The sequence below is a fragment of the Rhineura floridana genome, chromosome 16, assembly GCF_030035675.1.
Source record: "Rhineura floridana isolate rRhiFlo1 chromosome 16, rRhiFlo1.hap2, whole genome shotgun sequence".
NCBI classification, from domain to species: Eukaryota; Metazoa; Chordata; class Lepidosauria; order Squamata; family Rhineuridae; genus Rhineura; species Rhineura floridana.
In genome coordinates, this window is record NC_084495.1 from 10,179,827 (window position 1) to 10,206,532 (window position 26,706).

At 44.6% G+C, this 26,706-nt stretch overlaps 1 protein-coding gene across 1 annotated transcript in view; it reads left to right on the forward strand.

Annotated features, from left to right (window-relative positions):
* Nucleotides 1-26,706, forward strand: part of TRPC5 (transient receptor potential cation channel subfamily C member 5) — a 245,212-nt gene that overhangs the window by 110,716 nt on the left and 107,790 nt on the right. The window contains exon 3 of the mRNA XM_061598336.1: nt 286-807. Within this exon, the coding sequence (XP_061454320.1) occupies nt 286-807 (522 nt within the window). The remainder of the gene's footprint in view (nt 1-285; nt 808-26,706) is intronic.

Consider the following 26,706-nt stretch of genomic DNA (forward strand, 5'->3'; position numbering starts at 1 on the left):
TCTCCAGGTGGGGCTGGGAGAGACTCCTGCCTGAAACAGTGGAGAGCCACTTCCAGTCAGTGTTGACAAAAATGGAGTGAGGTGGACTTGGTATAGGGAAGCTTTCTATACTCCAGGGGAAGGGCTGTAGCTCAGTGGTAGAGCATGTGCTTTGCATGCAGAAGGTCCCAGGTTCAATCACCACCAACTCCAGGTAGCAGACCTAGATGGACCAATGGTCTAACTCAGTATAAGGCAACTTCCTATGCAAAGAAAGATCTTAACTGCCTCCCTCACTTTGTGCAGGTCCCCACCTTGATGATGGACACTCAGTTTTCAGAGTTCACCCCCGATATCACCCCCATCATGCTGGCGGCTCACACCAACAACTACGAAATCATCAAGCTGCTAGTCCAAAGACGGGTCACGATCCCGCGCCCGCACCAGATCAGATGCAACTGTGTGGAATGTGTCTCCAGTTCTGAAGTGGACAGCCTGAGGCATTCCAGGTCAAGGTTGAACATTTACAAAGCTTTGGCCAGTCCTTCGTTGATTGCCTTATCTAGTGAGGACCCAATCCTGACAGCCTTCCGGCTGGGTTGGGAGCTGAAGGAGCTCAGCAAAGTGGAGAATGAGTTCAAGGCAGAGTATGAGGAGCTTTCGCAGCAGTGCAAGAGATTTGCTAAGGACCTTCTGGACCAGGCACGGAGCTCCAGAGAGCTGGAAATCATCTTGAACCACAGGGATGACCAGAGTGAAGAGCTGGATCCTCAAAAATGTCACGATTTGGCAAAGCTAAAGGTAGCAATAAAGTATCACCAGAAGGAGGTAAGAGCTATTTTCCTATGGGGATGGTGTGGCACAATGTGCATAAGAGGAGCCTTCCCCAACCTGCTGGACTCCAACTCCCATGAGCCTCAGCCCCAAGGGCCAACAGTCAGGGATGACAGGACTTGTAGTCCATCAAGATCTGGAGGGCCAGAGACTGCCTGGCCCTGTGCTACATGAAGAAGCCTTGGGTTCATGACTCCCTTCTCCTCCTCTCTCTTTCTTTCCCCATCAACATCTGCAGGACTCCTGGTTGGGGAAGGCTGGGCTAGACTTTATTACCAGGAGGGATGGGTGACTCCGTCTATTTATCTTTCACGTCACTTTCACATTTGTTTATTTATTTGCTTATTTATTAGTTAGAGCATCTGTACCGAAAAAGCTCCCAGAGCAGCTTATGTACAATGAACCAAAAATAAGCCACTCCCTGCCAACTTGCTTACAATCTAAAAGACACGACACAAAAGGAAAAAAAGGGGTAGGTAGGGAAGAGCACCGAAACGTCCTCTCCCCCTGAACATAACTCAGTTAGCACCATGGTACACACCACGGTTGCGTAATCTGAGACAGGAGGTGAGACGACTAGAGCGCCGGTGGCGGAAATCCCGTTCCGAAGATGTCCGGACACAGGTTAGAGCAGCAGTAACTGCCTACCAAGTGGCAATAAAGGCAGAAAAGAAGTAGTTCTTTGCTGCCTCTATTGCGTCAGCAGAGTGCTGTCCCAGGAGGTTGTTCCAGGTGGTCCGAAGCCTGGTCGGTCCAGTTGCTCAGGAACCCTTGGAGCAGTCCAAGACCTCCTGTGACAAGTTAGCAAAGCACTTTGCTGACAAAATCGAACATTTACGGAGCTCGATCCCGTACGCCGTGGATGCAGTGAGTGAATCAGAGTTGGCCAGTTGCAAGCCAGTCAAGTGGGATCGTTTTCGGCCTCTCCCTTCTGAGGATGTGGACAAGGTGCTCTTGACTGTGAAGCTTACCACCTGTCTAAATGATCCTTGTCCATCGTGGCTCCTGGTGAGCTGCAAAGAGAAACTGAGCGAGGGGATCAAGGTGGTGGTCAATGCATCCTTGAAGGAGGGTGTAATGCCATTAGCCCTCAAGGAGGCAATTGTAAAGCCCATCTTAAAGAAGCCCTCCTTGGATCCCCAGGTTTTGAATAACTTTCACCCAATTTCGAATTTACCATTCTTGGGCAAGGTCATTGAGCGAGTGGTGGCTAATCAGCTGTTGACACACTTGGATGAAACAGATTATTTGGATCCATATCAATCGGGTTTCAGGACTGGACATGGAACTGAAACAGCCTTGGTCGCTCTGGTGGATGATATGAGGAGGGCATTAGATAGGGGAGAATTCACCTTTCTTGTCCTCCTCGATCTTTCAGCGGCTTTTGATACTGTTGACCACAGTATCCTTTTACATCGCCTGGAGGGATTGGGAATAGGAGGCACTGTATTACGGTGGTTCCATTCCTTTCTCTCCGATAGACATCAACAGGTAGCATTGGGGGAGGAGGTTTCAGACCCTTGGCCTCTCAATTGTGGTGTGCCACAGGGCTCTATCCTCTCTCCCATGCTATTTAATATCTATATGAAGCCGCTGGGGACAATCATTAGGAGATTTGGGCTGCAGTGTCACCAATATGCGGATGACACTCAGCTCTATCTCTCGTTTAAATCTTCGCCAGAGTTGGCTGTGGAGACCATGTCCAAGTGCCTGGAATCCATGAGTGGATGGATGGGAAGGAACAGGTTGAAGTTGAATCCCGATAAGACTGAGGTGCTGCTTGTGGGAGACAAGGGAAGGTTGGGAGATGTTCAATGGGATAAAATTGCCCCTAAAGGACCAGGTCCGCAGCCTTGGGGTTGTTCTTGATTCCAGGCTGTCCATGGAGGCTCAGATTTCGGCAGTGAGCCGGGCAGCCTGGTATCAATTACACCTCATTCGTAGGCTGCAACCCTACCTCCCTGTTCATCAGCTCCCACTGGTAGTACATGCCCTGGTCACCTCTCGTTTAGACTACTGCAATGTGCTCTACGTGGGGTTACCCTTGAAAACGGTCCGGAAATTACAACTTATACAAAATGCTGCGGCTCGACTACTTACAAATTGTCGCCGCCGGGAACACATCACTCCAGTGTTATTCGATCTACACTGGCTTCCAGTTATTTTCTGGGCTCAATTCAAGGTGTTGGTACTAACCTTTAAATCCCTATACGGTTTCGGCCCAGTTTACCTGATGGAGCGCCTCCAGCGCCACCAATTATGCCGCCCGACAAGATCAGCCACTCAGGGCCTTCTCTCAGTCCCACCAACGAAAACAGCTAGGTTGGTGGGGACAAGAGAGAGGGCCTTCTCAGTGGCGGCCCCCACTCTCTGGAACTCCCTCCCATTCGATCTTCGCCATGCCCCTTCCCTGAACGTATTCCGCCAAGCCTTGAAGACCTGGCTCTTCAGACAGGCCTTCGGGACTTCCGGGGAGGGTTAATTTTCAGGACTAACTGCCTATTACTCTGAACTGTTATCATTCCTATCTATAGTTTCCTTGTTATATTGTATTTTATGTGTATTTTATTGTGCTGCATTTACTGCAACTGATTTGTACGTCGCCTAGAGTGGCCATTGGCCAGATAGGCGACACATAAATTAAATTATTATTATTATTATTTTTCACTCCTAAGTCTGTTCTGTCATGTTTCTACCTTAAATTGGATTTTAAAAAAGAACACAACAATATACACTTAGGTGCATATATGCTTACACAGGTTTTTTCCACAGTGCATGGATGTGGTTACCTAATACCCCAACTTTCTTATGCTAGAGATATGTTGATCATTATAGCACGTTGTATTGGTTTGTGGCTTATGCTGCAAGGACTCTAGAGTGCGTGTGTTGCATCACGAGTTCCCCTGTGGAATTCCCATAAAAGAGTTAAAAGGGTACGTTTTAACCTCAATATAACAGTGTCCCTATAGCGCCAAGGGAGGCAGAAGTTAGATTACAATCTATTGGCAGATCTCTGCTGATTTGCAGTGGGTCAGCAAGGATTTCTGACTCCCAGCTGTTTAACAAATGCAACATGACAATGATTTCTTCCACTTAAATGAGGATGATGAAATGAAGATGATAATCAGGATTGGACTCTCGTGTGAAAGGACTGTGAGTTTAGTACTCACAGTACAATTGAAAAGCCCACATGAATAAAAATATCTTCACCTGAGGCTGAAAAGATGGTAGAGAAGGCAACAGGCAAGCCTCTCTGAGGATACTTTCCCATTTTGGGGGTGCCATTACCAACAAAGCTCACAGAACTTAGCCAAGCCATTCAAAACCAAGTGAGTACCTCTTAGAATCATAGAATCATAGAGTTGGAAGGGGCCTATAAGGCCATTGAGTCCATACCCCCTGCTTAATGCAGAGTTCCAAGTTAAAGCATACATGATAGATGGCTGACCATCTGCCTCTTGAATGCCTCCAGTGTTGGAGAGCCCACCACTTCCCTAGGTCATTGGTTCTAGTGTCATACCGCTCTAACAGTTAGGAAGTTTTTCCTGATGTTCAGCCAAAATCTGGCTTCCTTCAGCCCGTTATTCTGTGTCCTGCACTCTGGGATGATCGAGAAGAGATCCCGGCCCTCCTCTGTGTGACAGACTTTCAAGTACTTGAAGAGTGTGATCATATCTCCCCTCAGCCTTCTCTTCTCAAAGCTAAATATGCCCAGTTGTTTCAGTCTCTCTTCGTAGGGCTTTGTTTCCAGTCCCCTGATCATCCTTGTATTTATTTCCATAGGTCCAACTTTGGTTTTGTTTCTTTGTAATGCTAGATTGTGACAGGTTTGAAGTGCAAAGTCAGGGAGAGTCAACACTTGGTTAACTCATTCAGCCTTACAACTACATAAGAAAACTCTGCAGGAACAGGCTAAAGGCCCATCGATTATTTATTATTTATTATATTTATTAGTCACCAAGTGACCTTGGGCCAGTCACTGCCTCTCAGCCTCAGAGGGAGGCAATGATAAACCACCTCTGGATACCACTTACCATGGAAACCCTATTCAGAGGGTCTCCATAAGTCAGAATCGACTTGAAGGCAGTCCATCTTTCAAAGCAAACACAATCAATAAAACACATCAATACATTCAAACAAGTAAACAAACACAATTAATCAGTAAAAAAAAAAAAAGGCCACCTGAAAAACACATCAGCACAGAATAAAGGAAAAGCTAAAGGGTCCTGCCACGCTAACACAGGCCACCAATAGCTAAGGCCTCACACATTAAGGGCCAAAAGCCTAGGTTAAGACGAAAGTCTTTGCCTGGCGCCTAAAGACAGATAAAGATGGTGCCAGACATGCCTCCCTGAGAGAGCATTTCACAAGTGAGAGGCCACCAAAAAGGCACATTTTCATGTTGCCACCCTCTGAACCTCCCATGAAGGAGGCACATGATGAAGAGCCTCAGATGATTGCAGGTTCTGGGTCAGTTCATACATGGAGAGATGATGAGTTTGTCTAATTTACTTCATGACACACACAAAATGTACTGCCTTCAAGTCGATTCCAACTTATGGCGATCCTATGAATCAGTGATCTCCAAGAGCATCTGTCATGAACCACCCTGTAAGTTCAGGTCCATGGCTTCCTTTATGAAATCAATCCATCCTAAAATTCTGGGACTGCCTTCAAGTCGATTCCGACTTATGGGCGACCCTATGAATAGGGTTTTCGTGGTAAGCGGCAGTGACTGGCCCCAGGTCACCCAGTGAGCTTCATGGCTGTGTGGGGATTCAAACCCTGGTCTCCCAGGTCGTAGTCCAACACTCTAACCGCTATGCCACACTGGCTCTCTCATGACACAAATCATCATTAAAATCTCTTTGGGGACCTGATGATCTTTTATTTATTTGTTATCGCCACCTTTCAATATAAAATTCCCAAGGTGGCTTACAACATATTTTACAAACAAATAACCACAAGCAAATAAATAAAACTATGACATTTTCCCATAATCCCCAAGAGCTGTTTAATTAAATCCATTGCATGCCAATTAAAAGCCATTGAAAGCCTGGGAAAATGGACTTCATTTTAACCTGAAGCCTAATAGTAATTGATTTTGGCACCAGGCAAGTAGAAAAGGGGAGTGTGTTCCATAGCTGAAGTGCCGTGACTCCGTCCACCCCACATCATACATTTAAAGCACTCTTATACCACTTTAAAGGTTGCGGCTTCCTCCAAATAATTCTTGGAGCTGTACTTTGTTAAGAGTGCTGGGAAATGTAGCTCTGTGAAGGGTCTCCTAAAAACTCTCAGCACCCTTAACAGTTCCAAGTATTCTTTGGGGGAAGCCATGACTAAAATGGTATGAGAGTGTTTTAAACAGAGCTTGAAAAAGTTACTTTTTTGAACTACAACTCCTATCAGCCCAATCCAGTGGACATGCTGGCTGGGGCTGATGGGAGTTGTAGTTCAAAAAAGTAACTTTTCCAAGCTCTGGTTTTAAATGTATGCTGTGGATGTGGCCTTCCTCTCTGGTAGCCAATAACTCACCCCAGAAGGTGAGATCAGCAAAAGTCCAGCCTCCATTGATGTTCTTCTGAACCAGACTGGGCACTCTGGCCATGAGTCATCCATGACTGAAGTAGGATTTGAACCCCAGCTAAACTGCAGCAGTCCAGATAACAGCATCAGATGGATGAGGACAGTGGCTCATCTAGTCCAGCATCCTGTTCTCGCAGTGGTCAGTCAGATCAAGGTACTCTCATACTGTCGGCAGAGATGCTGGCAAACCTCACTATGCTCAAATATGAGATCCAAGGAAGAGACATGCATTAGGAGTCTTGAGTGCTCCTCAGATTAAAATATTTGTTTTATTGGTGCAGGCCTTCTGTTTGTTTAATACCCCCTCCTTGCTGTTAAATTCTGAGATATCTGTTTCCCTGCACAGTGCCAGGAGAACTGGAAAGACAGCCAATCAATTGTTTTACTCATAATAATAAATAAAATTAATATACTTAACAGTGCAATCCTGTAGGGTCTGTTGAGTTCAATGGGAATTACTTCTAGGTGTTATAACAGACGTGGTGGGCCTTTGGCCCACCAGATGTTGGTGAACTAAAATTCCCCTCATCCCTGGCCATTCTTGCTGAGGCTGACAGAAGTTGTAGCTTAGCAACCTCTGGAGGGCCAAAGGTTCTCTACATTTGGTGTATAGAATTGCAACCATGGTTAATTTATTTATAGAATTTACTGTCCCAAGATGTGATGCTAGCCATGAGCTTAGATTGCTTCTTAAGAAGCATCAGACACATCAACAGAATTTATTAATTGCTCTTCAATAAACGGAACCTTCATATTCAGATAAAATACCAGAAACTGTGGACATACAATGTGGGAGGGCTGCTGTCTTAGTGCCCCACTTGTAGGCTTCCTGCAGGCATCTGATTGGCCAGTGTGTGAGACACAGGGTGCTAGCTTAGATGACAGCTTTGCTTCCATCCAGAAGGGCTCTTCTAATGTTACAGTAAGTGTGTAAGTGGAGAATTGCTGTCTCTGGCAGGAGGAAGCAGTTGGGTTTTGGAGTTCCACAGAGGAAAAAAACCCTCCATGCCCTGTGAATGATTCAAGTTATTTTGGCTGTAACACTCTAGAATTCCTTTCCCATGTGTGGACAGAGAGTGTTGTCTGAGGACAAACGTGAGCGGCTCTTCACTGCGGGAGCGGTTCTCTTGGATGTGCAAGATCCCTGCATTGCTCCAGAGCTACGTTTAGTACCCAATTAGCATCAATTGTTTTGAACTCTAGTCAGCTCTGAAAATGTGTGAGAACATTCAAATGCACGTACAGAACACTGCCAGATGGTGCTTCCCGGTCACACTTACAGTTTATTCATGTCTGTGCTACTGTGAAAACAAAGAGTAATGATTTTGAAGTGCTTGGCACCATCTTAAATACCTTATCTACGGTTGCCCGGAGACTTGGTTGAGGGCGGTAGTGAAACCTGAAAGGAAAGGTGTGATGATTCATAGTTCAGAAGGTGGGGGTCTAATGGGATGGGGTGGGGCTTCATGAAACCCGAGTGGGGGTCACAGGGTGGCACCCAGGAGGTTAAGAAACAGCTCCTAGCAACTCAGCACAACGTCTGATAAGCATGGAAGCATAGCTAGTTGTGAAGCTGTCAGTCAGGGCTCAGCCCTTCCCAGACCTTGAATCTGAGGCCTTGTTGAATGAGGAGCAAGTGGAGGTGGACTCTCCACCAATCTCCACATTGCCAGCGACCCCAAGGAGCCATTGGATCTGGACATCCCTATTCCAGAACAGGAGATCCCCACACCAGTTTCTTATAGGAATAGACCAATTCATGGAAAATAAGTCTATATGTCCAATGTCTATGTTCTACCTCCATCCTCAGTGGCTTTTGCATAGCTGTTGCTGGAAACCACTGGAGAGAAGAGTCCTGTGGTACTAAGGTCTTGCTTGTGGGCTTCCCATGGGTTGGCCACTGTGAGAACAGGATGCTGGATGAGATGGGCTGCTGACCTGATCCAGCACACTCTTCTTATGTTCAGTTGCCTGGGGCAGTTCTCAGACTCCCATCTCATCTTCTCCCACAGGAAGAGCCGAGGAGGGACAGTGAGCCAGGCAGGAACTTCAGAGTTACCACCAAAGTGACCGGCTAGCTATTCATAAGGCACTTAGGAGGAGGAAGCACATGGAAGCAGCTGCTCAGATCAGAGCCTGGCTGAGAACCAGGAAGTGGAGTGGAGCCTCCAACTTCTCTTTAAGCTGCCTGTCTAGGGTTGCCAGGTTCATGGCCTGAGACTGATCTTGTATCTTTAGGAGAAGAGAAAAACAGCCAAGTGCAGGGGTTCTTGGAACACTGTAATGAGAAAAATCACAAGGTGGAATTCTCCCTTCCCCCTGCACAACTGTTAAAGATACAGAAGACCTCTTGGAGGCCGGACCTGGCAACCCTATGCCTGTTTGAGTTACTTCATTGCTGAAGCAACAGCTGGTCTCATCCCAGCTCCACCCTTCCTTGCCTGGGGGGAAAAGACAGAAGTCATATTCTAAGGATGAGTTCCATCCCTTCCATTTGCGAGATCAGGCTGGAGGATCATCAATGCCTGTTGGGCGCTGTTTGTGTTAGTCTGCAATCACCCAGTTTCCACAGATTTAAAAGTCAAAGGTATGGACAGGGAGGGAGGGGGGAGGGGGCATATTTATAGACAGGAGAGAAGGGGCAGGACAAAGCCCCAACAGGCAGAGGCATTGCTGTGGACTCTGCCAGCCAATGGGAGGTGGGCATTAGCCCACTAAGCCATGAAGCCTGCCTCCCAACCAGCACCCCAGCACCCGCACACCCTCCCTTGAGGGAGTGCAGGATAAATCAAATTTATTTTGTTGTAAACTAGAACCTTTTGGTAAGCTATCCTGGGAACATGTTGAAAGGTAGGGTGGGTGTATTTAAATTAATTAAATAAAAACAGCTGGCAGGAAGTCGCAGTTGACCCTGGTAAGAAAGGACCATTTAGAGGGTGTTGGAGGATATGCTACTGGGTTTTTCTTTCTGTTGGTGCTGTTGTTGATGCTACTGCTTAATTGATTGTTTTGAGTCTTGTGCATAGTTCTGTTGGTTTTATTGTTGTTAGCAGACTCGTGGTGCTTTAGATCCACAGAGAACTAAAGAAATAAATGATTAAAAACCCTTACCTGCGTGAACACAAAGGCAACACCATGTAGATCACAGCCTGTAGCTGGTGCAGTTCATTTTGATCTGTTCAGCACAATAATATCACAGGGCAATTTATGGCTTTCTAACATGTTGCTCAACCAAAAGAAGAATCACATTTTCTGCTTTCAAATTGCAAGACCCAAACCTAACTGTGGCAAAGGTGATGCTTGCTTGCCTGGATGCAATGTGGCAGCACAGTGGAATCCTTCTGGTAGTACCCCAGCAGAAATGCCTATTTAGGTAGTAAAAATTATTCTTGTTACAGCACCATCAACATGCAAGATGCTTCCAGGTTCCTTATCTTCTTGTGGTTTATAATCTAAATTTTAACAGTTAAGAGAAGAGAATCAGACAGAGTTCTAGTGTTATGAGAGAAGGAGAAAAACTCTGTCTGCCTTCTCCACACCATGCATAATTTTATACACCTTCATCATGTTTTCCCTTTACTTGCCTTCTCTCTAAACTAAAGAGACCCAAATTATTATTTCTGTTTATTGAATTTATATCCTGCCCTCCCTCCTGAAGGAGTCCAGGGGGCAAACATAACCAAAACTTGACAGAAAGAAGAAAAACATATTAAAACAGTTTAAAACATTCCAAAACACAATTACAATTTAAAACATTCTAAAACATAGTTTAAAGTATTGTAAAACACAGTTAAAAATATTCTTTTTTACACAGCTTAAAAAACATCACTGATCTTCAGGTTTCCAGGAAGAGCCCTTGTCAGCCATCAAATGCCTGGGTAAACAGGAATGTTTTCAAATTCATCCTGAAAGTTAATAGTGTGCTGACCCCTGCGATTTCCCCAAATGTGGGAAGCTTGACTGCATAATTTGACATACCTCACTGGTGAGGGTATTGCACAAATGGGGAGCCATCACTGAAAAGGCCCTGTCAAGAGTCTGTGCCAACCGGGCAGCACTCAGTGGCAGCACCACCAAGAAGGCTTCATCTGCTGATTGTAAGGTCTAAGATGGGTGATACTGGGGAAGATGCTCTTGGGTCCCAAGACATTTAGGGCTTTATATGCTAGAACTAATCTCTTGAATCAGGCTCGGTAGCTCAGTGGGAGCCAGTGAATGTCTATCAGAACCAGTGACACATGGTCCCATCAGGTTGACCCACTTACCAGCCTAGCTGCCGCATTCTACACTAGCTGCAGCCTCTGGACTGACTTCAAGGGCATCCCCACATACAGTGCATTACAGTAGTCCAGATGGAGGTCACCAGAGCATGGACAACTGAGGCCAAGCTATCCCAGTCCGTGAATGGCTGTATCTGGTGAATCAGCTTCAGCTGGGCATAAACACTCCTAGCCATAGAAGCCACTGTGGACAAATTGGAATCCAGAAGTACTCCCAGACTACGAACCTGTCCCTTCGTGGGGAGTACAGCCGCTCCCAGAACAGGCCATACATCTAATTCCTGGACACGGGAACTACCCACCCACAGCACTTCTGTCTCATTAGGATGAGGCTTCAGTTTGTTGGCCTCCATCCAGCCCATCACTGCAGTACCTCCAGCTCTTACCTCCCTCAGTCATTTAAGAAGGACACCATGGTCAATTGTGTCAAGAGCCACTGAGAAACCAAGGAGAACCAATAGGGTTGCATTATGCCTGTCTCTCTCCCGATAAAGGTCATCAGTCAGGGCCACCAAGGCAGTTTCTGTGCCAAAACCGGGCTGGAAGCCAGACTGGAATGGATCTAGATCAATCTTTCCCAACCTTTGGGTCCCCAGATGTTGTTGGACTATAATTTCCATCATCCCTGACAACTGGCTATGTTGGCTGGGGCTGATGGGAGTTGTAGTCCAACAACATCTGGGGACCCAAAGATCTAGATAATCTGCTTCCTCCAGGAATGTTATAACCTATCCTCATAGGGCAGATTTTCCATTCCCTTGATCACCTTGATTGCCCTTTCCTGAATCCTTTTCAGCTCTACAATATCCTTTTTGAGGTGAGGCAACCAGAACTGTATGCAATACTCCCAAGTATGGTTGCACTAGCATGTTGTATAACAGCATTATAATATTGGCAGTTTTGTTTTCAAAAATGATCCCTGGCATGGAATTTGCCTTTTTCACAGCTGCCGTGTACTGTATTGACATCTTATTCAAGCTATCCATTATGAGCCCAGGGTCTTGTTCCTGGTCAGGCACCACCAGCACAGCACATTTCCTTCCAACATAGACAGAAAAATGACTCCCTTAATGGCTCCATCTCTGCACTATACATTTAAAGCACTATCATACCACTTTACACAGTCATGGCTCCCCCAACGGGTCCTGGGAACTGTAGTTTGTAGAGGGTGCTCAAAGGAGACCCTTATTTTCCTCACAGAGCTACAATGCCCAAAATGGTTTAACAGTCAATCCCTCTTCACAGGGAACTCTGGCAACTGTAGCTCTGTGTGGAGAATAGGGGTCCCCTAACAACTCTCAGCACCCTTCCCGGGATTCTTTGGGGGAAGTCGTGACTGTTCAAAATGTTTTCAAATGGTATGATACTGATTTAAATGTAAAGTGCAGATGGGGCTTTCATAGGGATGAGTTCAATGAAATTTGGTGAGTGGGGTTCACCAGCACAGCCCTTATAATGGAAGAATGGTGTGAGCACATTTAAAGCACCTCTCCCAAGAATCCTGGGAACTGTAGCTTGCACCTCACGGAGCTACAATGCCAAGTACCCTTAACAAACTACAGTTCCCAGGATTCTTTTGGGGGGGAAATGTGCTTTAAATGTTTGGTGTGTATGCAGCCTTAGAAATGTAGGGCCGCTATTTTTTTCCCATGAGTTTTTTGGGGGTATACGAACAAATTGCCGTGTTTTATTGCTATGGACCGCAGCGACAGGCATTTTAAAAATGGATGGCATCTCAGTCTCTGGCTCAAAGCAGCGACAAGTCCTTGGCTTTCCTTCAAAAAAACCAAGGGTTTTTGAAAGATATATATAAACAGTGTGTGCCTCTGGAGCTTCTATTTCCACATGCCCTGCACTCATTCTTCATGTGTCACTGATGTTTTCAAAAGACCCCCCTTTTTTTGTAAGCAGACTGAAGTGCCCCTTATACATTCTCCAGGATCCCTCCTTGTCTTTGGGGGATACTGTACATACAGGAAAGGTGACACACTTGACAGATTAAAGGCACTGCAGAGCTGTTCTTGGAATAGCTGGGAAAACTGTCCATACACTGCTAGGGAATATATATCTCTCTGGTGACTTTTGTCTACATAAATGTCTCCAGGAAAAATGATGGCTCAAGTCTTTTATCTTTCGAAATAAGTCTTGAAACATGTTTAGAAGCAGGGCAGGGGAGAGAAAAAATATATACAGAGAGAGAGAGAGAGAAATAACAGCAACAAAAATATGTAAAAATCTAACAAAATACAATGGATTGTAACCTGACATTGTTGCTGTTTTCCCTCTTCAAATCAGGAAGGATATTTTACTCTGTCATTTTGCATTATTCCTTATCTTTTACCAGCAGCCTTACCAAACTACAGCTCCCAGGATTCTTTGGGGGGAAGCCATGAGTGTTTAAAATGTTGTTAAAGGGTATGATACTGCTTGAAATGGCATGATATTTTATTTATTATTTGATTTATAAGATATGCAGACGATACCATACTCTTAGTAGAAACCAGTAATGATTTGAAACGAATTCTGATAAAAGTTAAAGAGGAAAGCACAAAAGCAGGACTACAGCTGAATGTCAAGAAGACTAAAGTAATGACAACAGAAGATTTATGTAACTTTAAAGTTGACATTGAAGTTGTCAAGGATTATCCATACCTTGGCACAGTCGTTATCCAAAATGGAGACAATAGTTAAGAAATCAGAAGAAGGCTAGGACTGGGGAGGGCAGCTATGAGAGAAGGTCCTCAAATGCAAGGATGTATCACTGAACACTAAAGTCAGGATCATTCAGACCATGGTATTCCCGATCTCTATGTATGGATGTGAAAGTTGCTCAGTGAAAAAAGCAGATAAGAGAAAAATCAACTCATTTGAAATGTGGTGCTGGAGGAGAGCTTTGCGCATACAATGGACCACGAAAAAGACAAATAATTGGGTGTCAGAACATATTAAACCAGAACTATTACTAGATGAGGCATCATCGTAACGCAAGGACAGACTCCAGCCAGGCAGGAGCAACCTAGGAGGGCATGGGGCAGAATTAGTCTGGGCAGGGGGCATGGACTGAGGAAACTCATGAAGGCCCAATAGAGAGGCGTGGAGGGTCATCATTTGGGCCCTGGGGGCAAGATTCCCCTCTCTTGTCTTAGTGGATCGAGCAGGGCTGGCACCAGCCTGCAGTAGGCTCTTGGGCACCAGACTGTAGGGGCTCTTGGCAGCAGCAGCAGCAATGGCGGCAGCAGCACTATAGCTGCTGTCACTGCTGAGGCCCAGCTGTGTCAGTGGATTAGCCCGATGTGTGCGCATGCCTGCCATCACCAAGATGGCAGGGTGTGTGTTAATACCTCACCGCCATCTTGAGTGAGGGCAAGCATGCACATGCAGTGCACTGACCTGGTGCCACGGTGCTGCGGGACATTCTGCAGCCAGCTTGCACCGGTGGCAGTTGCCTGGGAGAGTGGCTGCCACTCCGCAATCTTCACCAGCATCCGGCCATGGGGCACATACTTCGCAACCTGATACTAGTGTGGACTGCAGAGCAAGAGTTCCACTGACCCAGCCCCAGGGGCCCTTCTCAGCACCAGGGGCCCTTGGCAAGTGCCCAACCTGGCAGCCCACTGGCACCAGGGCTGGGATCGAGACCCTCTCTGATCACCATATTAGCAGATCTGATTGCTGAATGATTCTGGTCAGTTTGATAGAGACTCCTTAAAGAGGGTCATATCATTTTGGTTCACAGCACCATGCTTTGGTGGCTTTGTTTGAGGACACTTTCAGTGAGAAAAGACACCTTAGAAAAGAGGTAGCCAATGTGGTGCCCTCTAGATGTTGCTGGACTATAACTCCCTTCAGCCCTGACCATTGGCCATGCTGGCTGGGGCTGAAGGGAGCTGGAATCCAAGAATATCTGGAGGGCATAATAGAATCTGAGAGTAGTAGAATGGGAAGGGGCCTATAAGGCCATTGAGTCCAACTCCCTGATCAATGCAGGAATCCAATTTAAAGCATACACAACAGGTGGCTGTCCAGCTGCCTCTTGAATGCCTCCAGTGTTGGAGAGCAACCACCTCCTAGATAATTGGTTCCATTGTAGTTCTGCTCTAATAGTTAGGATTTTTTTCCTGATGTTCAACCAAATCTGGCTTCCTGTAACTTGACCCCATTATTCTGTGTCCTGCACTCTGGGATGATCCAGAAGAGATCCTGGCCCTCCTCTGTATGACAACCTTTCACGTTTTTGAAGAGCGCTGTCATATCTCCCCTCTAGGGTTGCTAGGTCAGAAGCATCCCAAACCCTGAGATTTTGGGGGCAGGCCCAAGTAATGTCATGGGGTGTACCTGAGTAATGTCATGGGGCAGGTCCAAGTGATATCACGGTGTGGGTCCAAGTGACATCACAGGGTGAGTCCAAGTGATGTCACGGGGTGGGCCTGAGTTACATCATTAAGCCTGATACATTAAACATCAATCACAGTTGCTTGGCACCTACAATTCATACAAAAATGTTTCTCTGATTGGAAATTAAGATAGAAATCTTAGCTAAAAGATGGATCCTGGATAGGGAACATTTAATATAGCCAAGTCGCTCCTGGCAAAAAGAGTTTAAGTGCCCTCAGGCCAGGCCAGTCACCAGAAGGCCATTGTAGGAATAAAGGTATCTAGTGTTGTGGAGATGTTAGATGGGAGCACTCAGAAATAAAGATGGATGCTCCTGAAGGCAGCAATTCTAAACACATTTACTAAGGGAATCAGCCCCATAGAACTCAGTAGGACTTACTTCTCAGTAGATATGGTTTGGATTGTGTTGTTGGTATAGCTTGACTACAGATCCTCTGCAAAGACACCCATATTCAAGTAAGGTTGGCAACCCCCTGCCTGGAATGCCCTATCCCTACCCTTTAACATAGAAATTTCTTTACAGTTTTGACCCGTCACTTCAGAAAGAGGTCTGAGAAATGAGTAAGAAGATTCTCTACCCTTTTCTTTCTCCCCTGTGGGCTGCTACAAACTCACTTCATCAGCCAACCCAATTCCAGTGAATATAATTGACAGAGAGAAAGCACACATGATTTGGTCTATCTTCATAGGCAGCAGCTTGGGAACAACAATTGCAGCCACACTGTCCAGTATATGAATTCTCTTTTACCACTATTGGGCAAGAAGCAAACAAAAAGGTGCATCATCAGTGGGTTTAAGGGTTTTTTTGCTGAGCACAAGGAACCACTGTTATTGCTTTTATGGATGTAAGGGTGTGAGGTCAGAGGTATGAAATGCAAATAGAAAAAGAAAAATCATTGATGATTCCCTAAATGCAATACTATACTAACCACAACAAGATTCCTATGAGTAAAGCAGAAAACTCAGCATCCTGAAACCAGTCAGGATTCCTAACCAAAAACAAAAACTAAAAAAAATCTGGCAGTCAGTCAACCAAGGTCACAGAAATCAGCATGCAGTGCAACCTGACCTGGGGGCTGCAGTTAGTGCAGAATGCTGTGGCACGATTGCTGACATGAGTGAGATCCTATCAGCACATAATACCTCTGCTCTGAAATCTGCATTGGTTGCTGATTTAATACCAGGGCAAGTTCAAGGTGTGCTTTCCATGTGATGGGTGCCACACAGTACTTGCTCTGTTCTTATAAGAAACAGATCCTTTAATGTGGCAGCACCTACTCTTTGGAACTCCCTGCCTATTGGCATTAGCAGGTGCCTTCATTGTACTCTTTTTGGCACCTTCTAAAAATATTTTTGTTTAGGCAAGCCTACCCAGGCATGTAGAAGATATTATTTTTTATCTGTTTTTAACTCATTGCTGGTTTTATAATTTTGAATGTTTTTAAATACCTGTCTTTAACTGTTTTTGCCAATAATTTTATTGTTTTAGTTCCTTCTGTAAACCACTTTGAGATTTTTTTACGATAAAGTGTTATATAAATGTTGTAAATAAAATGCATAAATAAATTTTGGAGTCACTGTGGCCCTTGAGTCTCTTCCCACTTTTAGGAACAAAGGAATCTACCTTATACTGACTCAGGCCATTTGATACCATCTAGCTCAGTACTGATGACATGGACTAGCATTGGCTCTCCAGGATTCCAGGCAATGGTCTTTTCCAGAAATTGAATTCTGGACCTTTCCATGCAAAGCATATGCCCTACCACTGAGCTATAGCCCTTTTAAAAAAAGTATCTTTTAAAATTGTTCTTTTCAATTCACTAATGAATGCACAGCATACTAGGGCCGATTCACACCATACATTTAAAGCACATTCAACATACATTTGAAGGGCATGAATCTCACTACAGAATCATGGGAACTGTAGTTTGTTAAGGGTGGTGGGGACTATAACTGTGAGAGAAGGAAACTTCACTTCCCAGAATTCTTTAGGGGAAGTCATGTGCTTTAAATGCGAGTTGGATGTGTTTTAAATGTATTATGTGGATCTGCATTACTTTATAAACTTTACCTGCATATAAATCATTTTAATTAAATTTTAAAATGGAAATAACTTATAAAGTTTACTTGGTGACCATGGGCTATTGCAGCATCTCTCAGCTTAACCTGCCCCTCAGGGTGAAAAGAGCAGAGGGAGACCATGACCACCCCAAGGAAGAAGGGCACACTTAAAATGCAGACAAAATAATAATTTGTAAATAATAATTTACAACCATAGTGTGAATCAGATACATATTATTTATTTATTTATTATTTGATTTCTATCCCTCCCTTCCTCCCATATCAAGAAATATTATGAAGGAATATTTATATAAGCATGAACGTCAAAGATGTTTATTATTTACATAACCTGTAAAGATATTTATAGTGCAATCCTATCCATGTTTACTCAGAAGCAAGTCCCAAAGTATTCAATGGGGCTTACTCAGAAAGGGAAGCGTGCACGGACTGCAATTCAATGATAAGGAACTTCACTCACCCAATCCAAAATTCAGAATCATGCCACTAAGCTGTTTTGCAACTGTTTTATATTTGTTTTACACAGAGCTTGGAAAAGTTACTTTTTTGAACTACATCTCCCATCAGCCCCAGCCAGCATGGCCACTGGATTGGGCTGATGGGAGTTGTAGTTCAAAAAAGTAACTTTTCCAAGCTCTGAACTTTTACAGTTATTGGATTTTAAACGGCTTTATTTCTTGTTGTGAGTTGCCTTGGTTTCTAACTCTACCTCACAGGGTTGTTGGAAATATTCCATATAAGCACACTCTGGAGATGTAAAAATACATACAGCCCATATAATAGTTTATTGTCAAAACCAGTTGGCCATTGCAAACATTTTTTAAAATAATATATAACTATTAGTTTCCTGCCAAATAAAAGCAGTGACACCTAAGTAAGCCTTACCTTACTGCTTTTTAAAAAAAGGATTGGAGGGGGACAGAAAGATTTACAGCACAATCCTTTTCTATGTTCACTCCAAAGTCCCACTGATTTTCAGCACAATCCTAAGCATGTCTATTCAAAAGTAAGGCCTATTGAATTCAATGGGGTTAGCTCCCAGGTATGTGGAATTAGCATTGAAGCTTTACTCCCAGAAAAATTTCATATTGGGAAGGTTTTCAAAACAGGTTATGAATAAGACAAATAAGCTACCCTCTTCCACAGTCCTGTAAAATTTAAATTTTGTTTGACTCCTTAATTAGAAAAGTAAAACATTGAAGCATGTACACTTTTTAAAACTTCTGTTCAAAAATTATTTGAAAATTAAAAAGTATAATATACCATTTTTGCAAGTAATTAAAAAAACCTTACATGCACACTTTTATGCCTACCAAGATCCTTCTGTGATCTTCTGTTGTAGTGTAATCTATTTGTGTTTGCTCATAAGCAAGTCCCAATCTTGTACAGAGAAAGTATTCTTTATGCTGCTGAAAGCTATATATTTACTGAATTCCTGATGTGAAAGGAAACAGGATATGAAACTGTTCTCAGAATCTGAAATGATGTTTAGCTCTTGCTATTGTTAATCACAACCCTGACTTCTTATTGGCTAAAAACCTGAGAGGGCAGGCAGGGCCGGTTCTAGGCATGCTGGGGCCCTTGGGCTCCAGCCTGCCCCAGGCCCCGGCACACGTTGCCGTGGATCGAACAGCCTGCTGTTCCCTCGCTCTGCCTATCTTTTTGTCCTGTGTTTTGCGGTTGTGTGCGCAGCAGTGCTCTTAACCAAGATAGCGACTGAGGGTTCCCTAAGGGGCTGAAGGCTTCTTCGCCATTTTGGTTGATGGCACGCATGCGTGCTACACACATGCAGGTCTGCCATCAACCAAGATGGCAGCAGATGCTACAGCTTCTTAGGGAAACCTCAGTTGCCATCTTGGTTAAGGGCAGCACTGCGTGCGCAGCCGCAGATCACAGGAAAAGTAGGCGGAGCGAGGGAACAGGTGGGCGGTGCTATCTGCGGCAGTGATTCTGCCTCGAATTGTGAATGGGAGTGCTACTCCCCCACCCTAAAGAGGAGCCCTTCAGGGGCCCCTCTGAGCCATGGGGGCCTTGGCCAGGGCCCAACCTTGCGGCTTTTAGAGCCGGCCCTGAGGGCAGGGATTAGAGCAGCACTTAGAGCAACTAACAGAAGTTGGGGGGGGCTGATGTTTTGGTGTATATTTTGGGAGCCAGACCACTTAGAAACTTATTTTTTTAAAAAAATGAGAGCTGAAGGTCTGGAGACTAAGGTGAGTTACCCGGCGACCCGGAAAGGACCCCCCAAAACCAGAGTCTCCAGTCGATAGCCGGAGGTCTGTAACCCTACTCCCATCAGTCTTCTCTTCTCAAGGCCAAACATGCCCAGTTCTTTCACTCTCTCCTCATAGGGCTTTGTTTCCAGTCTCCTGATCATCCCTGTTGCCCTCCTCTGAACCTGTTCCAGTTTCTCTGCAGCCTTCTTAAAGTGTGGTGTCCAGAACTGGACGCAGTAGTCAAGCTGAGGCCTAACCTGTGCAGAATAGAGAGGAACCAATACTTCACGTGATTTGGAAGCTATACGCCTGTTAATGCAGCCTAAAATAGCATTTACCTTTTTTGCAAATACATTGCACTGTTGGCTCATATGCAGCTTGTGATTAACAACAATTTCAAGATCCTTCTTGCATGTTGTATCGATTAAGTATCCCCAAGTAATCACTCTGGTTTCCCTGCCTAAGAGGAGAGGGGAACAAACCATGACCCTTAGCCTCTGATGCCCCTGCCTGGCATCCACAGTTCCTTTCCTTGCCATCCTCACTATTCTCATGTGGTCTGGAGCAACCCAGTCTCTGAGGAGAAAGTCAGAGAGAGACAGGGAGATAGGCAAGTGCACACGTGAGTTTGGAAGCCCAGCCACAGAGCATAGTAGCAAATTTATTTATTTATTTATTTTATTTTATTTAATTTATATACCGCCCTAAGCCCAAGGGCTCTCTGGGCGGTGTACATAAAATAAGCAATCAGGAATATATAAATACGATAAAACAATAAAATCAAACCAACAAGGTAAACAAAAATAATCAAACAGTAACAAAATACAACAATACATATAATAATACACATTAAAATGCCTGGGAATATAAAAAGGTTTTCACCTGGCGCCGAAAAGATAGCAGCGTCGGCGCCAGGCGCACCTCATCAGGGAGACCATTCCATAGTTCGGGAGCCACAACCGAAAAGGCTCTATTTCTAGTCACCACCCTCCGAGCTTCTCGATGGGATGGTACTCGGAGGAGGGCCTTAGATGTTGAGCGCAGTGTACGGGTAGTTTCATATTGGGAGAGGCGCTCCACCAGGTATTGCGGTCCCATGCCGTGTAAGGCTTTATAGGTCAAAACCAGCACTTTGAATTTAGCCCGGAAACAAATAGGAAGCCAGTGCAGACGAGCCAGAACAGGTGTAATATGAGCGGACCTTCTTGTCCGCGTCAACAATCTGGCCGCTGCATTCTGGACTAACTGTAGTTTCCGAACTGTCTTCAAGGGCAGCCCAACGTAGAGCGCATTGCAGTAGTCCAATCTAGAAGTTACCAGAGCATGAACGACTGAGGCGAGGTCGTCGCTGTCCAGATAGGGACGTAGCTAGGCTACCAATCAGAGATGGTAGAAAGCATTCCTTGCCACTGAGGCTACCTGAGCCTCAAGAGACAAGGAAGAGTCGATAAGAACTCCCAAGCTACGAACCTGTTCTTTCAAGGGGAGTGTAACCCCATCCAGAACAGGGTGAACATCCACCATCTGGGCAGAGAAGGCACTCACTAACAGTGTCTCGGTCTTGTCTGGATTAAGCTTCAGTCTGTTAGCTCCCATCCAATCCATTATCGCGGCCAGGCAACGGTTTAGCACGTTAACAGCCTCACCTGAGGAAGATGAAAAGGAGAAATAGAGTTGCGTGTCATCAGCATACTGATGACAACGCACTCCAAAACTCCTGATGACCGCACCCAGCGGCTGCATGTAGATGTTGAAAAGCATGGGGGACAGTACCGATCCCTGTGGGACTCCACAATGGAGAGTCCAGGGTATCGAGCAATGTTCCCCAAGCACTACCTTCTGTTGACAACCCACCAAGTAGGAGCGGAGCCACTGCCAAGCAGTACCCCCAACTCCCAACTCCGTGAGCCTTCCCAGAAGGATACCATGGTCGATGGTATCAAAAGCAGCTGAGAGATCAAGGAGAATCAACAGGGTCACACTCCCCCTGTCCCTCTCCCGACAAAGGTCATCATACAGGGCAACCAAGGCTGTTTCGGTACCAAACCCAGGCCTAAAACCGGATTGAAACGGATCAAGATAATCAGTGTCATCCAAGAGCCCCTGGAGCTGGTCGGCCACCACCCACTCCAGAACCTTGCCCAGGAACGGAACATTCGCCACAGGTCTATAGTTGTTCAAGTTGTCTGGGTCCAAGGAGGGTTTCTTCAGGAGTGGTCTCACTACCGCCACTTTTAGGCAGTCAGGGACCACTCCCTCTCACAAAGAGGCATTGATTACCTCCTTGGCCCAGTCGGCGGTTCCGGTCCTACCAGCTTTCACCAGCCAAGAGGGGCAAGGATCCAGCACCGACGTGGTCGCCCGCACCAGTCCAAGGATCTTGTCAACATCCTAACCACCTTGCTCTGAGGTTGGGCCTCCAGGATCCCAGGCTCACTCGCTCTCTTGGCTCATGGCAACAGTAGCAGGACTGGTGCAAGCCAGATAGGAAGAGAACAGTGGGGAATGGGAGATTCTGAACATTGCATACAATGAAGACAATGAAGAAGGTCAATACAGAGAGTCAGAAATAGGCTGAGGGAGAGCGAATGAAGGAAGGAAGGAAGGAAGGAAGGAAGGAAGGAAGGAAGGAAGGAAGGAAGGAAGGGAGGGAGGGAGGAAGGGAGGAAGGAAGGAAGGAAGGAAGGAAGGAAATATAAAATGAATGAATGTGAGGGTTGTGTGTGAAAGAAAAAGACTGAATGGGTGATGAAGGGGAGAAAGAAAGTGTGAGAGTGAAGAGGGTGGTAGGGAGGGTGAAAAGGGGTGTACCATCCACTTTTGTCATTGACCCCACCCACCACTGACTCCAGACTTGCCCACCACTGGTAGGCAGCCTCCAACCTCTTCCCTACCCCCACAGGTAATGCAGCCCTGCACTTTAGAAAATATTACCCACCTCTGTCTTAGAGCAACTGTGTCAATGTCTACAGCCAAGACCTTTCTCCATAGTTCAAAGAAACTATTAAACCAGAACTATAACTAGAAGCTAAAATGATGAAACTGAGGTTATCATACTTTGGACACATCATGAGAAGATATGATTCACTAGAAAAGACAATAATGCTGGGGAAAACAAAAGAGAGTTGAAAAAGAGGAAGGCCAAACAATAGATGGATTGATTCCATAAGGGAAGCCACAGACTTTAACTTATAAGATCTGAACGGGGTGGTTTATGACAGATGCTATTTGAGGTCACTGATTCATAGGGTTGCCATAAGTTGAAATCGACTTGAAGGCACACAACAACAACAACAATGGATAAATCAAAATAAAATGCAGCAGGTTCTTCCCTGGAAAGTTAGGGCTGAGCTGCAAACACCTCCTCCAATGTCACCATCCTTTTTTTGGTGGTGGGTGTTATGAAATGGGGTGGATCCACCCCACAGTCTCTGTGATTGGTGGTTGCCATCTTTTCCTCTTCCCAGCAGTCTCTATAGTGAGGATAGTAAGCATCATCATGAAGCCAAACAGGGTAATATGTCTTGCCCTCATTAGTCTAAGATCTTTTGGGAAGACAAAAATGGCAGCAGATGGCAGCCAGGCCTCTGGGCAACGTTGTCTCTGCTGCTTCCAGAACTGTGATAATCAAGGCAGCAGCAGTGAACAGGGTGAACTGGGGATTGAATATTATGAAACCTTTCACAGGTATAAATGCTAGGAGAGGGTTGTAGCTCACTGGTACAGCATCTGTAGTCAAGACCTTCAAGTAGGGATGGTGGTAGAGTTTTATGGGACCAGGCTTGAAAACTAGTGTTTGTTTATTATTTATTAAATTTATATCCCACCCTTTCTTCCAGAAGGAGCCCAGGACAGCAAACAAAAACACTAAAAGTGCTTTAAAACATCTGAAAACGAAAGGCTTTAAAGCATATCAGAACAAAACATCCTGAAAAACATATTAAAACAAAACATCTTAAAAGCATCTTTAAAAACCAACTTAAAAAGCAATTCCAGCAAAGACACAGAGTAGGATAAGGTCTCTACTTATAAGGACTGTTGAAAGAGGAAGATCTCCAATAGGTGCCGAAAAGATAACAGAGATGGTGCCTGTCTAATAATTAAGGGGAGGGAATTCCAAAGTGTCTGTGCCACAACACGAAAGATCACCTATGTTGTGTGGAACGGACCTCCTGAGAAGATGGTATCTGCAGGAGACCCTCACCTGCAGAGCATAGTGATCAACTTGATATTTAAGGAGTAAGATGATCTTTCAGTTGTCCTGGTCCCAAACTACGTAGGGCTTTGTACACCAAAACTACAACCTTGACCTTGGCCTGGTGTTGTGTTATTTGCTATGGGCTGTGTGGCTACAAGCAATACATATTTATCATATTGTTAAAAGAACATATATTATGTTGACCTAAAAGAAAAGGTTGTCACGAGGAGCAAATTCCTCTCTGGCTTTGCAAAGGGCCGTAGCTCAGTGGTAGAGCATCTACTTTGCATGCAGAAGACCCCAGGTTTAATGCCTGGCATTTCCAGGTAGGGTTGGGAGAGATCCCTGTCTGAAATCCTGGAGAGCCACTGACAGTCGGTGTACAATACTGAGCTAGATGGACCCATGGCCTGACTCAGTGTAAGGCCCTATGTAATCTCCTGAAGTTTGCAGGAAAAGTTCTAAAAAGAGCTTTTGACCCAACCTTATCTCAAGTCTCCATAGCTGACCATGCAAGAGAGGATGTTGTGCTAGACAAGTAATAACGATGGGATGTGGCAGTGAAGAATATTAGGTCCTTCAAATGTAAAAGTGAAGGACTTAATATTCTTCACTGACACATTGGTTTTTTATATATGGAGGAGAAATTTTATTTTGTTCACATTTAAAAGTGACCTACCTAATTCATACTTCCAAATGATACGTGAACTGAAATGGCCAGCCTTCAAAATACACACATCTCTGAATTTTTCAGTACAGTTCTCCAGTCAAGTAATGTGTGCAAAAATGCATATACTAGGCTTATGCTAGAAAAATGCATTATGCTAAGGGAAATTGCTTTCCAAAAATGTGTATAGCATGCAAAATTACATATAATTTCGTTCGTTTCTGGACCCAGTTTAAGGTGTTCACATTAGGGTTTAAAGCCCTAAATAAATTAGACCCCAAATGACTGAGAGACCACCTCCTCCCTTACAGATTCTCATGGGTGTTAAGATCAGCAGAGGGGGGCTTCTTGGTAGTTCCACCACCCTCAGAGGTTTGGGGTGATGGTGGCCTGTTATTCTCTGTGGCAGCCCCTAAGTTGTGGAATTCCCTCCTCACAAAGGTTTGCTTGGCACCTTCGCTGTATGTTTTGAGCGAATGCTATAGACGCACCTCTTTACTTTGGCATGTGATGTGTTGTTTTCAGGATCCATCCTATTCCTGTGATTGTGATTTGTTTTAATTCTTTTTAATGCTGAATTTTAAACTGCTATAACCTGGGACCTGTTGGTGAAGGGTGGGTAATAATAATAATAATAACAGCAACAGCAGCAACAACAACAATAATAATAGTGGTATATTATGATAAATTCATACTAAAATGCTGATTAATTTTCATGATGATTTAAAATAAAAATCTGATGGGGAAATATGGAGAGCTGCGGTAAAGATGAGAAAGAGAGAGAGACCAAAAAAGACAGACTTGCCCATCCCTAAATGTACATCTGTTGTCTTGAGCGTATGTTGGGAGCTTCGAAGAAGGTCTTCTCATTTTGTCCATCCTTGAAAATCCAAATAAATGAAGCAGGTCACATGAACACAAAAGGTGCTTCAAACATAGCCCTTCTCACCCCTTTTCAGTGTTATGACCTATTGGTCTTTTGGGGTTTAACTAGCGGGGCAAGTAAATATATTTTGACAGAATCGGGGCCAATGGATGAAACAAAAGGTTTTGTTCTGTGTCAAAATTGCCTTTTTTTTATCCGCACCATGCAGAAATATATCATGAGCAATTATGTCCCTCCCATCTTGTAAATAATTCATCAGATGCCCTCGGTATATTTGAAATTCATGATGTGCATCCATTCTATATAGGAAACCGCTTCCAAGACCTGAAAGACAGAGAGGAGATACTGAGTGTTTCGTATTTGAATTTCAACATTTATAAACAATATTCTATCAAAAATACTGTAGGGCATATTCTCAAGTTTCCTGTATAATAACTCTCTGCCATTTATGTGAAAAGGCAATGTGCATTCTAAGATATATGGGAGCTTTAAAAATAATAATAAAAAGATAATTATAAACATTTATAAATGTAGTGCCTTTCCTATTCCCCACCCCACCCCCAAAAAACTGGAAGCTGTCTTGTTACACCTGAGCTAAATATGAATATTAATGTACCACTTCGTATAGTAATTTATCACTTTGTAAACTATGCATAGATTTAATGCTGTGCTAAACTACCAATGTGAGATATATGCCTTTGTTAGGAATAAAATGTCATCCCCTCCCCCGTCTTGCAGGTAGCATGTGATGAGAATGTCCTCTTCCTGGAGTTCTGCTTCCAGTCAGAGTATGCAATGCTAGGCTGGATGGAGAGCCTGACCTGGTATAAAACAGATTCTTACATCTTTATGGGAAAGGACAATAGCTAGGTGGCAGATCACATGCTTTGTATGTAAAGTATGTAAATGTAAGACTTGAAATAGATCTTTTTCACTAATGGAAGATAAAATCATCATAATCATCACCAGCACCCAAATTCAATATCTGGCAATTCCTGTATGAGGAATTAAAATAGTGGCTCCCAGACTCAGCCACTTTTTTAATAGGAGGCTCGGGGCAGTCTTCAGGCAGGCCCTTCCATGCACTGGCTCCCTGGCAGTTACCCATGGATGCCATCTGCTGACACCAGGCTTGTTTTCAAATGGAAAGCATTTATTACAATCATCTTTGGAATGATGCATTTCATATGAACACACCAGCGAACGTCCTTTCTCTTACAGCCACTTTGGAATAATGATCAGGGTCATCATTTACAAATGACAAGGAGTCGTGACGATCACATAGCTCTTCTCTTTAGGAAAAGAGTGAGCCAAGGAGAGTCATTCCTCAGGAGTCCATCAGGGGTTTTGGTCAGAAGAACTGTTTCGATTCCTGACTGCAGTGGTGGCATCCTCACTGCCTGGTTGTTTTTGACAGCCACGCCACACACACTGTCCTTCTGCAAGGGCTATCAATCTGTCATTGGCCAGCTATGATTCATCCAGGCCCAAAATGAGACAGCACGGCCTCCAGACATGGCGAGAATCGCTTACCATTTTTGGAGTCATGATATCATTCAATGCTTTTTCCGTTGGGGAAAGAACAG